General features: G+C 51.9%; 1 protein-coding gene across 3 annotated transcripts in view; it reads left to right on the forward strand.

Annotated features, from left to right (window-relative positions):
• IL11RA (interleukin 11 receptor subunit alpha) overlaps positions 1–15879 on the forward strand; it is a 183163-nt gene that overhangs the window by 149559 nt on the left and 17725 nt on the right. For 2 of the 3 annotated variants that reach the window (XM_029581487.1, XM_029581495.1), the window contains exons 9-10: positions 250–342; positions 6046–6145. In XM_029581487.1, coding sequence (XP_029437347.1) covers positions 250–342; positions 6046–6145 — 193 coding nt within the window. Of the gene's footprint in view, positions 1–249; positions 343–1193; positions 1438–6045; positions 6146–15879 lie in introns of those variants that run through there. The other variant, XR_003853124.1, reaches the window with a different exon arrangement.

Raw genomic sequence — 15879 nt, forward strand, 5'->3', positions numbered from 1 at the left:
CAACAACATAAAAACATGTAACAATCACAAAAAAAAAATAAACATCTCATATAAATGTAATTGCAAGTTGTTTCTTCTCTGCTTGTTGTAGTTCAGGGTATTCCATTGATAGTGGAGATCAGCTGTGAGGCCCTTTTGCATTATATTTCCATATCTCTGCTGATGTAAGCTGATGTGTCTTTCCACTGCTGCTCAACTGTCCTGGGTTCTCCTTGCCACTTAAATCTTTCCCATTCGCTTTCCCTTTAGGTCCCACTGCAGAGGCAAGTGACGAAACCACTGCAGCAGAGCTGGAGAGCTCCAATGAAGGACCTTCGCAGGTGCCACACACGGAGCCCTTTGGTGGGTTTCCTTGGGTCTTGCTGTTCTCCACAAGAATCAGTTTCTTTTAAATTTTATGGCTGATGTACAGGGCATGCAGCCAGAGGGGCTCCATGTTTGAAATATACTGTCCGTGCCTTACCTGCAGATCCCATCAGTGCAATGGGAAGATGTAATAATTCATTGTTGAGATTTTTGGGGCAGAAGAAATGTCATAGCCGTAATGTATTAATTCTGATTTTAATAGGAGACAACAAGAGAAAAGTTTCTTAGGTGTCTTTATTTGTATTTATTCATAAGCATTTGCTATTCGGCCTTTTCCTAAAGGTAGGCCCAAGGTGGATTACTTAAAGTAACAAGGCATTGAGTATAATAAGTCATGAGAACATTTCTGTATAAGTTAAGGGTCATATATTCCCATCTCAAAGTCACACAACCGTGGCAGAACTCGCTGCCCACCAGCTGACACCTAAAACTCCTCTCCTGCTGGAGTTTGGTTCAAGCTCATTGAGCAAGGAATTTCCTGGAAAGTTAAATGAAGTCTGTGCGTTAATTCAAGCCTCATTTGTCATCTGCTCACGGAGGAACTCATCCATAGATACTTGCACCTAACTTCAAACGTGTATCACGTGAACTTTTCCATCGATAAGCATGTGAATTAGCCATGCCCAGTGGGTGACGTCATCAGGCGACACGAGATGGAGTTGTCTCTCCAAGCTAGTAGAGCTTTCAGGTGTCCTGGGCATGCACAGACGTTCCCAAGCAATTGCACGTTCTACAGTCCCCTCAGTCTCATTTTTCCGCACTTTGCATGGACAGCAAAACTTGTTTCTCCATAGGATTTATCTCCTCACTTGCATTTCTCATTTCAGAGATCCCACCACAGCACTTCTCAGTTCTACTGTGTCCTCCAGGAAGACTTTGGGATTTAAGTACTGCTGCTGCGGACACATTATGTCCATTGCAGACGGACATAATTTGTGCTACCTATGTCTGGGGCCCAAACACAACCAGGCCCAACAGCAGAGGGAAGAAAAGATAGTGGGTCCACAACCGAGGGAAAGTCGCTATCCACTGAAGAATGAGGTGCCTCTTCAGCATCGGGAAGCTCTAACAGTGAGTCCCCTGCAGATGCAGGTCAAAAGAGGTCATCCCTTTCCTCCCTAGGGACAACCAGTCATCTCCACGGCCACCAGCGCCATTCGGCCTCTGCCAATGCGACAGATGTGCCAGGAGCACCATCCTCCCACGGTGAACCTGAAACATCAGAGTGGTGCCACACCAAAGAAAAAGAAATGATTGGTGCACGAGGTGTTGACGCACGGTACACGTCCTCTAGTGAACAGTGCACCTACAAACCGGCACATCTCCTTATCCAATGCAAGAAACACCATATCCGACACATGACTGGACTGGCATGATGCACAGCACACGAAAATCAACTCAGAGAGACAGGCGACCACAGAAGACACAGCAGCAACTGGTTTCAAAAGCATTGCAAAGTTTTTTTGATACACCTACCACCACAGCCACAGATACAGGTTGGGGCAGAATCTAACAGTTCCTCAGTGCCTGAACCAAAATTTCCATGGACCAGTCGGTATTGAAAATAGTTCGAAAGGGGTTACCATCTGAACTTCTCCCACTGACCATGGATCTTCCATCTGGTCTCCCCCCCCCCCCCCCCCCGATCCGTCTTGTCTCAAGAGGTTCACAAGCTACTGCAGCAAAATGCAATCCAAGAGATAGCCCTGCCACAACACAACACAGGGTATTATTCCCAATATTTTCTCATCCCCCAAGAAGTCAAAGGATCTCCAACATCTTGGACTTCAGATCTCTGAACAGACATCTTCACCGAGAGAAGTTCAAAATTGTGTATGGTCTTGTGAATAATGGTAAGTCCCTCACCATTATTCACAAGACCCCATACACAATCAGCACTCATTCGACCTTCATATCCCGCTAAGACTGCACACTTCTACAAGACCTATAAGAGAGGCTTATAAAGGAACCCTGCACGCCCCACCACCAAATCCACCACTCGTACATCCACCAGAGAACGAGCCTTCTCAACAGCGGGGCCAGCCATCTGGAATACCATGCCTATAGACCTCAGACAGGAACCCTGCCTGGTGACCTTTAGGAAAAAACTTGACCTGGCTGTTCCAACAAGCCTTCCCATAGTCCTTTCCCCTCCTCTCCCTACCCCTTTCCCTTCCCCCCTCTTAACTCCTTGATCCTAGAAAGTCCCCCTTCACCTCCTGCTAATCCTCCCCCCAGTACTGTCACAGCCCCACATTGTTAGCCAGTTTCATGATTGTATATAAGTTCTATATATATATTTAGAGTGCCTTATTTCCGACCCAATGCACTTCCAGTATAGCCTTATTAAGTTTACAACGTTATTCCTCTGTCTCCGGCACATTTCTGTTTCCAAGTTCACATAACCTTGTTTTATTGTAACTTTTCTTCCTCTTCAATATTATTGTTACAACCCCTCTGTTCCTTGTGAACCGATATGATATGATTTGTATCATGAATGTCTGTATAGAAAAGAGTTAAATAAAATAAATAAAAATGACTTCATTCAGCACAGTATTGTCATTCATCCAACCAAACGATTGGATGTTCTCCCTCGACCTCAAGAATGCATATGCGCATATCCCAAAACATTACCTCTGCTTCAAAGTGGGGGAGAAGCACTATCAATACAAGATTCTCCCATTTGGACTGTCATCTGCCCCCAGGGTTTTCATGAAGTGCCTGGTGGTGGCTGTGGTGCACCTGTGATGGTCAGGGATTCAACTTTTCCTGAACCTGGATGACTGGTTGATTGTGGAATCCAGCAAGGCCACACTCCTCTCCAACACCACAACCACCATTCATTGCCTAGCATCACTGAGATTCCTTACAAACTACGAAAAGTCTGTACTTCATTCTGCGCAATGCCTTCAGTTCATAGGAGCTCAAATACACTTAGTTCAATCAAAAGCCTTTCTTTCCCGCAACAGAGCAGTACTCTTCACACCTTGGCATCTCAGCTTCTGCAACAGCCATCAGTGATGTCTTGCCGCATGCTAGTACTCTTGGGCCACATGGCAGCAATCCATGTTGTTCCCCTCACTCGTCTATATATGTGGCACTTGCATGGAGACTTTGGAGCCAATGGCGTCAGTTTCTTCAGCCCTTCTCCTCCACACTCTGACTAACAGAATCGATTACCGAGGACATTCATTGGTGGCTATATCCAAAAGTACTATAGGCCGGACCCCACTATGTCCAGCCCCACATCAAGTGATTGTTTTGACCAAACTCTCCATTAAGGGTTGTGGCACACACCTACAATAATATAAGACACAGGGATTCCGGTCCTTCAAAAAAAAGACATTTTAAATAAATCTGCTGGAGCTCAGAGCAAAGTAAAATGCTCTTATGGCATTCCAACAAATGCTTCAAGGGAGGAACATCATGATCTATATGAACAATCAGGTTGCATGTTTTATATCAATAAACAGGGAGGTACCAGATCATGGACCCTCAGCAGGGATGCTCTTCAACTTTGGGAATGGGTGGATCAAACTGCCACCACTCCACAGGCTACCTACCTGCCAGGGATTACAAATATGGAAGTGAACAGACTCAGCAGGATTTATCGCCAGCACAAATGGTCTCTGTTGCAACAGGTAGCTGACGACCTATTCCACTACTGAGGCCGCTCATGGATTGACCTGTTCGTCACAGAACAGAAGAGGAGAGTGAACCTCTTCTATTCCATCTGAAACGACCCTCACCAGGAGGCTCCAGATGCTTTTCTTCTCTCTACACCTTTCCAGTGATACCGTTAATATCCAAAACCGTTTAGAAATGCATACAGGACCACACCAAGATGATCTTGATAGCTCCCGCGTAGCCGAGACAATCATGGTATGCCTATCTCTTACAGTTTTCAGTGAGTCCTCCTCTCACCCTGAAAGGTTCCCTCTTTCATCCACTACAACCATCCCTGAACCTGAAGGCGCAGTCTTAGCTCATTGGAACTTACCAGAGCTTATTCAGGACATTGTATTATCAGCGAGGAAACTGTCAACTAGATGCAATTACGCATTCAAATGGAAACACTATTCCTACTGGAATGCAACACAAGCTATTGACCCCTTCACATGCAAACTTTGCCAGTTGTTATCCTACCTCTGCCATCTCTACAAAATAGCCCTGGCAACCACATCAGTACGAGTCTACTTAAGTGCCATTGCAGCATATCATCGGCAGGAGAATGGATCCCCAATGTCCACACATCCATTAATATCCCATTTTATGAAGAGCCCCGTCCATGTTCATCCACTTGTGAAAACACCACTAGTGCTCTGGGACATAAATATGGTTTTCACAGCATTAATGAAAACCCCTTTCAAACTGATGGTTTCTGCTTCGCTAAAGTTTCTGACATGGAAAGTTCTCTTCTTGGTGCAGTGACCGCCTCAAGAAGAGTAAGTGAACTACAAGCTTTGGTTTACTTTCCGCCTTATCTACAGCTTTTCCATGACAAGGTAGTTCTTCAAACTCACCCAAAATTCTTCCTGAAGGTGGTAACTGTATTCCACTTAAACCAGTCCATTACCCTTCCTACTTTTTTTTCCCCAAAGCCTCACGCCACAAGACTGTGAAAAACTGTTGCACACACTAGATTGCAAGAGAGCTTTAGCATGCTATAAACATAGAACACAGAGTCATACAATCCTAATAGACTAGGAGTACCAGTTACGAAACAAATCTGTCGAGCTGGATTACCTCTTGCGTACTGTATTGTTATACTTCCAGTTCCCTTAGCTTTGCACACACAGTAAAAGCTAATCAAATGCGAGCCATGGCCTCATCGATAGCACATCTCAAGAATGTACCCATCAAAGATACTGTATCTGCAGAGCCACCACTTGGTCATCAATTCACATTTTCACTTCGCATTACTGCCTTCATGAATTGGCGGCCTCGGACAGCTCAGTAGGCCGAGCTATAGTGCACCAAGTAGCATCCACGAGGGGTTCAGGTTGCTGATAACTCATCCAGAGAACCACTTTGCTGCAACCCTCAGCTTGAGACTCTACTGAGCATGGCTAATTCAGCCTGCTTATCGATGAAAAAATGTAAGTTTGCTTACCGTAAACGATGTTTTCCGTAGATATAAGGATGAATTATCCATGCAAAACCCACCCTCTTCCCTGGACAGCAATCCAACGAAACTCAATTGTGCTTTGATATAGACTGAGGAGATTCTAGATCATGCAGTCGCATGGGAACTCCTGCACATGCCCAGTAGAGCTGAAAGCTCTTCTAGCTTGGAGAGACACCTCGGCCTCGTGCCACCTGATGACGTCATCCACTGAGCATAGCTAATTTATCCTGCTATGTACGGAAAACACTGTTTACAGTAAGCAAACTTGCCCGCAGGACTTTATCTTAATGTATAGTACCAAGAATAATTTTAGCAGTACTTTATTTCCCCTAGTACTGCTCTGCAGTGCAGGCACCAGAAGGAGAGCACTCCAGCAGTGCAGCGCCTCCCCTAGGTACTGATGTGCATTTCACAAAAAGAATGGATTTCATAGTGTAACTTTTTCAAGTTTTGCAGTTGCCAGAGACATTTCAGCCATGTTGTCATACATTGTTTGACATGCCAGAATGATCCTGAGCTATTTTTTTCCTTGTCTCCCTGTCCCCTTGCAGACCGTAGTGATCCACTTGAGAAGGTGGCCATCCTGGCCTCGATGGGAACCTTTGCATTCATCGTCCTAACAGTGGCCTTGATCATCACCATTTTAATTTGGTGGGTATCTCTCTCCTTCATGGCTTTCTGTTTATAGGGAGTGTTTGCCTCACAGCCTCCATGTCCGTGGACAGATTGCTGGTGAGTGGGGGGCTTCCATCCAAAACCTCTTCTCAGACAACTAGACAAATGGATAGAGAAGTCAGCAAGGAGGAGAGAGGGAGAAGAAAGGGGTTGTTCTCATTCTCTGCTCGGTCTCATGCTTTAACTTGTGTCGGTTAAAGTATGAGAGTGGGAATATTGCATGGGAAAGACTTTTATTCATTTACATTTTTTACCCAGCAAACAAGTGCTCAGAGTGGGCGGCAATAAAACAAACTTACAATACAGAGAACGTGCCTTGTACAAACTCCTACACACACAAAGAGCTCTGCCTTTGTACCTCACTCCTGCCCTGCAGCACCTTCTGCTATTCCAGTACTGAGACCCCATGAACATAGCTCTGCCAATGCACCTCACTCCTGCTCTGCAAATCCCCTTGCTATTTCAGTACTGAGACCCCATGAACATAGCTCTGCCAATGCACCTCACTCCTGCTCTGCAAATCCCCTTGCTATTTCAGTACTGAGACCCCATACACACAGCTCTGCCAATGCACCTCACTCCTGCTCTGCAAATCCCCTTGCTATTCCAGTACTGAGACCCCATGAACATAGCTCTGCCAATGCACCTCACTCCTGCTCTGCAAATCCCCTTGCTATTCCAGTACTGAGACCCCATACACACAGCTCTGCCAATGCACCTCACTCCTGCTCTGCAAATCCCCTTGCTATTTCAGTACTGAGACCCCATGAACATAGCTCTGCCAATGCACCTCACTCCTGCTCTGCAAATCCCCTTGCTATTTCAGTACTGAGACCCCATGAACATAGCTCTGCCAATGCACCTCACTCCTGCTCTGCAAATCCCCTTGCTATTTCAGTACTGAGACCCCATGTACATAGCTCTGCCAATGCACCTCACTCCTGCTCTGCAAATCCCCTTGCTATTTCAGTACTGAGACCCCATGAACATAGCTCTGCCAATGCACCTCACTCCTGCTCTGCAAATCCCCTTGCTATTTCAGTACTGAGACCCCATACACACAGCTCTGCCAATGCACCTCACTCCTGCTCTGCAAATCCCCTTGCTATTTCAGTACTGAGACCCCATGTACATAGCTCTGCCAATGCACCTCACTCCTGCTCTGCAAATCCCCTTGCTATTTCAGTACTGAGACCCCATGAACATAGCTCTGCCAATGCACCTCACTCCTGCTCTGCAAATCCCCCTGCTATTTCAGTACTGAGACCCCATACACACAGCTCTGCCAATGCACCTCACTCCTGCTCTGCAAATCCCCTTGCTATTCCAGTACTGAGACCCCATACACACAGCTCTGCCAATGCACCTCACTCCTGCCCTGCAGCACCTTCTGCTATTCCAGTACTGAGACCCCATACACACAGCTCTGCCAATGCACCTCACTCCTGCCCTGCAAATCCCCTTGCTATTCCAGTACTGAGACCCCATACACACAGCTCTGCCAATGCACCTCACTCCTGCTCTGCAAATCCCTTGCTATTCCAGTACTGAGACCCCATACACACAGCTCTGCCAATGCACCTCACTCCTGCTCTGCAAATCCCCTTGCTATTCCAGTACTGAGACCCCATACACACAGCTCTGCCAATGCACCTCACTCCTGCTCTGCAAATCCCCTTGCTATTCCAGTACTGAGACCCCATACACACAGCTCTGCCAATGCACCTCACTCCTGCTCTGCAAATCCCCTTGCTATTCCAGTACTGAGACCCCATACACACAGCTCTGCCAATGCACCTCACTCCTGCTCTGCAAATCCCCTTGCTATTCCAGTACTGAGATCCCATGTACATAGCTCTGCCAATGCACCTCACTCCTGCTCTGCAAATCCCCTTGCTATTCCAGTACTGAGACCCCATGAACATAGCTCTGCCAATGCACCTCACTCCTGCTCTGCAAATCCCCTTGCTATTCCAGTACTGAGACCCCATACACACAGCTCTGCCAATGCACCTCACTCCTGCTCTGCAAATCCCCTTGCTATTCCAGTACTGAGACCCCATACACACAGCTCTGCCAATGCACCTCACTCCTGCTCTGTAGCACCCCTTGCTATTCCAGTACTGAGATACCCCCCCCCCCCCTGCACACACACACTCAATTCTGCCACTGCACTTCTGCCCTGCAGCACCCGCTGCTATTCCAGGACTGATACTCTCTCCTCCTCTTCCCCGCACAACTCTTATCAATGCTCTTCAGTGCTAACAGGCTCTGCATTGCTGAAAATACACTTGGACACTGGCACTGTGCTAAATATGCTCTTCTGTCAGTATCGCTGTACCCCATAGGGCCTGGCCCACTCTCAATAATAATGACTCCCCTCCCTCCAACCCAAGATCCCAGCCTGCTGTCAGTAATGCTGAACTTTCCCCCCCTCCCAGTCCCAGCCTGCTGTCAGTAATGCTGAACTTTCCCCCCTCCCAGTCCCAGCCTGCTGTCAGTAATGCTGAACTTTCCCCCCTCCCAGTCCCAGCCTGCTGTCAGTAATGCCGAACCTTCCCCCCTCCCAGTCCCAGCCTGCTGTCAGTAATGCTGAACCTTCCCCCCTCCCAGTCCCAGCCTGCTGTCAGTAATGCTGAACCTCTCCCCCTCCCAGTCCCAGCCTGCTGTCAGTAATGCCGAGCCTCTCCCCCTCCCAGTCCCAGCCTGCTGTCAGTAATGCTGAACTTTCCCCCCTCCCAGTCCCAGCCTGCTGTCAGTAATGCCGAACCTCTCCCCCTCCCAGTCCCAGCCTGCTGTCAGTAATGCCGAACCTCTCCCCCTCCCAGTCCCAGCCTGCTGTCAGTAATGCCGAACCTCTCCCCTTCCCAGTCCCAGCCTGCTGTCAGTAGTGTTGAACCTCTCCCCCTCCCAGTCCCAGCCTGCTGTCAGTAATGCTGAACCTCTCCCCCTCCCAGTCCCAGCCTGCTGTCAGTAATGCTGAACCTTCCCCCCTCCCAGTCCCAGCCTGCTGTCAGTAATGCCGAACCTCTCCCCCTCCCAGTCCCAGCCTGCTGTCAGTAATGCTGAACCTTCCCCCTCCCAGTCCCCCCAGCCTGCTGTCAGTAATGCTGAACCTTCCCCCTCCCAGTCCCAGCCTGCTGTCAGTAATGCTGAACCTTCCCCCTCCCAGTCCCAGCCTGCTGTCAGTAATGCTGAACCTTCCCCCTCCCAGTCCCAGCCTGCTGTCAGTATTGCTGAACCTTCCCCCTCCCAGTCCCAGCCTGCTGTCAGTAATGCCGAACCTCTCCCCCTTCCAGTCCCAGCCTGCTGTCAGTAATGCCGAACCTCTCCCCCTCCCAGTCTCAGCCTGCTGTCAGTAATGCTGAACCTTCCCCCTCCCAGTCCCAGCCTGCTGTCAGTAATGCTGAACCTTCCCCTCCCAGTCCCAGCCTGCTGTTAGTATTGCTGAACCTTCCCCCTCCCAGTCCCAGCCTGCTGTCAGTAATGCCGAACCTCTCCCCCTTCCAGTCCCAGCCTGCTGTCAGTATTGCTGAACCTTCCCCCTCCCAGTCCCAGCCTGCTGTCAGTAATGCCGAACCTCTCCCCCTCCCAGTCCCAGCCTGCTGTCAGTAATGCCGAACCTCTCCCCCTCCCAGTCCCAGCCTGCTGTCAGTAATGCCGAATCTCTCCCCTTCCCAGTCCCAGCCTGCTGTCAGTAGTGTTGAACCTCTCCCCCTCCCAGTCCCAGCCTGCTGTCAGTAATGCTGAACCTCTCCCCCTCCCAGTCCCAGCCTGCTGTCAGTAATGCTGAACCTTCCCCCCTCCCAGTCCCAGCCTGCTGTCAGTAATGCCGAACCTCTCCCCCTCCCAGTCCCAGCCTGCTGTCAGTAATGCTGAACCTTCCCCCTCCCAGTCCCCCCAGCCTGCTGTCAGTAATGCTGAACCTTCCCCCTCCCAGTCCCCCCAGCCTGCTGTCAGTAATGCTGAACCTTCCCCCTCCCAGTCCCAGCCTGCTGTCAGTAATGCTGAACCTTCCCCCTCCCAGTCCCAGCCTGCTGTCAGTATTGCTGAACCTTCCCCCTCCCAGTCCCAGCCTGCTGTCAGTAATGCCGAACCTCTCCCCCTCCCAGTCTCAGCCTGCTGTCAGTAATGCTGAACCTTCCCCCTCCCAGTCCCAGCCTGCTGTCAGTAATGCTGAACCTTCCCCCTCCCCGTCCCAGCCTGCTGTCAGTAATGCTGAACCTTCCCCCTCCCAGTCCCAGCCTGCTGTTAGTATTGCTGAACCTTCCCCCTCCCAGTCCCAGCCTGCTGTCAGTAATGCCGAACCTCTCCCCCTCCCAGTCCCAGCCTGCGGTCAGTAATGCTGAACCTTCCCCCTCCCAGTCCCAGCCTGCTGTCAGTATTGCTGAACCTTCCTCCTCCCAGTCCCAACCTGCTGTCAGTAATGCTGAACTTCCCCCCTCCCAGTCCCAGCCTGCTGTCAGTAATGCCGAACCTTCCCCCCCTCCCAGTCCCAGCCTGCTGTCAGTAGTGTTGAACCTCTCCCCCTCCCAATCCCAGCCTGCTGTCAGTAATGCTGAACATCCCCCCTCCCAGTCCCAGCCTGCTGTCAGTAATGCTGAACTTCCCCCCTCCCAGTCCCAGCCTGCTGTCAGTAATGCTGAACCTTCCCCTTCCCAGTCCCAGCCTGCTGTCAGTAATGCTGAACCTTCCCCCTCCCAGTCCCAGCCTGCTGTCAGTAATGCTGAACCTTCCCCCTCCCAGTCCCAGCCTGCTGTCAGTAATGCTGAACCTTCCCCCTCCCAGTCCCAGCCTGCTGTCAGTAATGCTGAACCTCTCCCCCTCCCAGTCCCAGCCTGCTGTCAGTAATGCTGAACCTTCCCCCTCCCAGTCCCAGCCTGCTGTCAGTATTGCTGAACCTTCCCCCTCCCAGTCCCAGCCTGCTGTCAGGAATGCCGAACCTCTCCCCCTCCCAGTCCCAGCCTGCTGTCAGTAATGCCGAACCTTCCCCCTCCCAGTCCCAGCCTGCTGTCAGGAATGCTGAACCTTCCCCCTCCCAGTCCCAGCCTGCTGTCAGTAATGCTGAACCTCTCCCCCTCCCAGTCCCAGCCTGCTGTCAGTAATGCTGAACCTTCCCCCTCCCCGTCCCAGCCTGCTGTCAGTAATGCTGAACTTTCCCCCCTCCCAGTCCCAGCCTGCTGTCAGTAATGCTGAACTTTCCCCCCTCCCAGTCCCAGCCTGCTGTCAGTAATGCCGAACCTTCCCCCCTCCCAGTCCCAGCCTGCTGTCAGTAATGCTGAACCTTCCCCCCTCCCAGTCCCAGCCTGCTGTCAGTAATGCTGAACCTCTCCCCCTCCCAGTCCCAGCCTGCTGTCAGTAATGCCGAGCCTCTCCCCCTCCCAGTCCCAGCCTGCTGTCAGTAATGCTGAACTTTCCCCCCTCCCAGTCCCAGCCTGCTGTCAGTAATGCCGAACCTCTCCCCCTCCCAGTCCCAGCCTGCTGTCAGTAATGCCGAACCTCTCCCCCTCCCAGTCCCAGCCTGCTGTCAGTAATGCCGAACCTCTCCCCTTCCCAGTCCCAGCCTGCTGTCAGTAGTGTTGAACCTCTCCCCCTCCCAGTCCCAGCCTGCTGTCAGTAATGCTGAACCTCTCCCCCTCCCAGTCCCAGCCTGCTGTCAGTAATGCTGAACCTTCCCCCCTCCCAGTCCCAGCCTGCTGTCAGTAATGCCGAACCTCTCCCCCTCCCAGTCCCAGCCTGCTGTCAGTAATGCTGAACCTTCCCCCTCCCAGTCCCCCCAGCCTGCTGTCAGTAATGCTGAACCTTCCCCCTCCCAGTCCCAGCCTGCTGTCAGTAATGCTGAACCTTCCCCCTCCCAGTCCCAGCCTGCTGTCAGTAATGCTGAACCTTCCCCCTCCCAGTCCCAGCCTGCTGTCAGTATTGCTGAACCTTCCCCCTCCCAGTCCCAGCCTGCTGTCAGTAATGCCGAACCTCTCCCCCTTCCAGTCCCAGCCTGCTGTCAGTAATGCCGAACCTCTCCCCCTCCCAGTCTCAGCCTGCTGTCAGTAATGCTGAACCTTCCCCCTCCCAGTCCCAGCCTGCTGTCAGTAATGCTGAACCTTCCCCCTCCCAGTCCCAGCCTGCTGTTAGTATTGCTGAACCTTCCCCCTCCCAGTCCCAGCCTGCTGTCAGTAATGCCGAACCTCTCCCCCTTCCAGTCCCAGCCTGCTGTCAGTATTGCTGAACCTTCCCCCTCCCAGTCCCAGCCTGCTGTCAGTAATGCCGAACCTCTCCCCCTCCCAGTCCCAGCCTGCTGTCAGTAATGCCGAACCTCTCCCCCTCCCAGTCCCAGCCTGCTGTCAGTAATGCCGAATCTCTCCCCTTCCCAGTCCCAGCCTGCTGTCAGTAGTGTTGAACCTCTCCCCCTCCCAGTCCCAGCCTGCTGTCAGTAATGCTGAACCTCTCCCCCTCCCAGTCCCAGCCTGCTGTCAGTAATGCTGAACCTTCCCCCCTCCCAGTCCCAGCCTGCTGTCAGTAATGCCGAACCTCTCCCCCTCCCAGTCCCAGCCTGCTGTCAGTAATGCTGAACCTTCCCCCTCCCAGTCCCCCCAGCCTGCTGTCAGTAATGCTGAACCTTCCCCCTCCCAGTCCCCCCAGCCTGCTGTCAGTAATGCTGAACCTTCCCCCTCCCAGTCCCAGCCTGCTGTCAGTAATGCTGAACCTTCCCCCTCCCAGTCCCAGCCTGCTGTCAGTATTGCTGAACCTTCCCCCTCCCAGTCCCAGCCTGCTGTCAGTAATGCCGAACCTCTCCCCCTCCCAGTCTCAGCCTGCTGTCAGTAATGCTGAACCTTCCCCCTCCCAGTCCCAGCCTGCTGTCAGTAATGCTGAACCTTCCCCCTCCCAGTCCCAGCCTGCTGTCAGTAATGCTGAACCTTCCCCCTCCCAGTCCCAGCCTGCTGTTAGTATTGCTGAACCTTCCCCCTCCCAGTCCCAGCCTGCTGTCAGTAATGCCGAACCTCTCCCCCTCCCAGTCCCAGCCTGCGGTCAGTAATGCTGAACCTTCCCCCTCCCAGTCCCAGCCTGCTGTCAGTATTGCTGAACCTTCCTCCTCCCAGTCCCAACCTGCTGTCAGTAATGCTGAACTTCCCCCCTCCCAGTCCCAGCCTGCTGTCAGTAATGCCGAACCTTCCCCCCCTCCCAGTCCCAGCCTGCTGTCAGTAGTGTTGAACCTCTCCCCCTCCCAATCCCAGCCTGCTGTCAGTAATGCTGAACATCCCCCCTCCCAGTCCCAGCCTGCTGTCAGTAATGCTGAACTTCCCCCCTCCCAGTCCCAGCCTGCTGTCAGTAATGCTGAACCTTCCCCCTCCCAGTCCCAGCCTGCTGTCAGTAATGCTGAACCTTCCCCCTCCCAGTCCCAGCCTGCTGTCAGTAATGCTGAACCTTCCCCCTCCCAGTCCCAGCCTGCTGTCAGTAATGCTGAACCTTCCCCCTCCCAGTCCCAGCCTGCTGTCAGGAATGCTGAACCTCCCCCCCTCCCAGTCCCAGCCTGCTGTCAGTAATGCTGAACCTTCCCCCTCCCAGTCCCAGCCTGCTGTCAGTATTGCTGAACCTTCCCCCTCCCAGTCCCAGCCTGCTGTCAGGAATGCCGAACCTCTCCCCCTCCCAGTCCCAGCCTGCTGTCAGTAATGCCGAACCTTCCCCCTCCCAGTCCCAGCCTGCTGTCAGGAATGCTGAACCTTCCCCCTCCCAGTCCCAGCCTGCTGTCAGTAATGCTGAACCTCTCCCCCTCCCAGTCCCAGCCTGCTGTCAGTAATGCTGAACCTTCCCCCTCCCCGTCCCAGCCTGCTGTCAGTAATGCTGAACCTTCCCCCTCCCAGTCCCAGCCTGCTGTCAGTAATGCTGAACCTCTCCCCCTCCCAGTCCCAGCCTGCTGTCAGTAATGCTGAACCTTCCCCCTCCCAGTCCCAGCCTGCTGTCAGTAATGCTGAACCTCTCCCCCTCCCAGTCCCAGCCTGCTGTCAGTAATGCTGAACCTTCCCCCTCCCAGTCCCAGCCTGCTGTCAGTAATGCCGAACCTCTCCCCCTCCCAATCCCAGCCTGCTGTCAGTAATGCTGAACCTTCCCCCCTCCCAGTCCCCCCAGCCTGCTGTCAGTAGTGTTGAACCCTACCCCCACCCTCACCCCGCCCACAAGGGTTTGTCCTGCTGTCTCCTAGCTAAAGCAGCCCAGATGTGAAAGCTTAAAAGCTGCTCCTAATTAGTACTGACTTGATGCCAGGGATTGGGACAGAAAACAAGGAGGATCGGTCTCCTTGGGAGGGCTTTTTCAGACTGAGGGTGATTATCTGAGAGACAGACCCAATATGTTTTCTTGAATTGAGAGTGGGATCTGCTGGATGACAATATTGTGCCAGGGTGATCCTGAGTGCTAGGAAAAAACTAGCTTACCCCCAGGCAAGGTGAAGTAGAAAGCATGCCAGTGCCTGCATGAACTGGAGTAAATACTGTAGTGAGAGTTAATATTTAATGTTAAACTCAGTGTGCATAGAAGGGGGGGGGGGGGGGGCGGTCACCATCATTGGGTGTTAGTGTTGTGAACATTGCAGTGGGAATTGTTCATCGTGAATTCGGTGTACACTGCGGTGGGAATTATTCAGGTCACACTGATTTGCACCCGTGTACTTGTATAATTCAACCTCGCTGAAAAACAAAATGGCTGTCCAGATACTGAAATACAACTGTGACCTGGGCAGTAGTGACCCCGTCATAGTCAGCTGAGTCCTGGCCCCACCCTTTCAGTCACAGTGGGGTTCGGCAGTAGAAGGAAGGATTTACCTGCAAAGCCTAGAATCTTTTTTTTTTTTATTTTATTTGGAGAGCAGGAGCAGCCTAGTGATTAGAGCGGCAGATTATGAACTAGGAAAACCAGGGATAAAATCCCACTGCTGCTCCCTATGGACCTTCCCCCTTCATTGCCTCAGGTGCAAATTTAGATTGCAAGCCCTCTGGATGTAGGCAAATACTTACAGTACCTGCTCTGAAGTGCCTGAAAGGAGAATATTAAAAAAAAAGAAAGAAAGGAATATTCCAATGAAGAGTCTTCACAGATTTTGTGTTCCAAAATAAACTGCTGTACGCCTCCCACCGTGGCTCATTTTGGGCAGGATGATTCGGAAGATTGAGAGTCACGGGGCAATGGTGCTTTTGGTGGTGCAGATTGGCCCAGGAGACCATGGAATGCGGATCTGCGGAGGCTCCTGGTGGACTCCCCCCTCTGGTTTCCAGCACACTGGGATCTGCTGCAGCAGGGGCCTGTGGTGACTTAATCTGGTTTTGGATTTTATGGCAGGCCCTACTTTTCGACCGGTGCATGCCCTCTCCTTGCGGCTACTGACCTTGGAAAACAGTGTATCTTGTGGCAATTTGTTTGGCACCTAGAGCATCCGAACTGCAGGCCTTGTCTTTCTGGGAGCTGTTCCTTCGAGTGACTCCGGGGGCAATACAGCTGCGTACTGTTCCTTCCTTTTTGCCAAAAGTGGTTTCGAATTTTCACTTGAATCGGTCCATTTTCCTGCCGTCTCTGGATAGGGAAAGAGATGCGGAGGAATATCGCCTGTTACAGCCCTTGTATGTCAAGAGACATATCTCTCAGGAAGGCAGAGATCGCCTGTTTGTTCTCCATGGTGGAAGTAAGCAGGGCGAGTTGGCATCATGGGCTACAATAGCTCACTG

The sequence above is a fragment of the Rhinatrema bivittatum genome, chromosome 1 (assembly GCF_901001135.1).
Source record: "Rhinatrema bivittatum chromosome 1, aRhiBiv1.1, whole genome shotgun sequence".
Lineage (NCBI taxonomy): Eukaryota > Metazoa > Chordata > Amphibia > Gymnophiona > Rhinatrematidae > Rhinatrema > Rhinatrema bivittatum.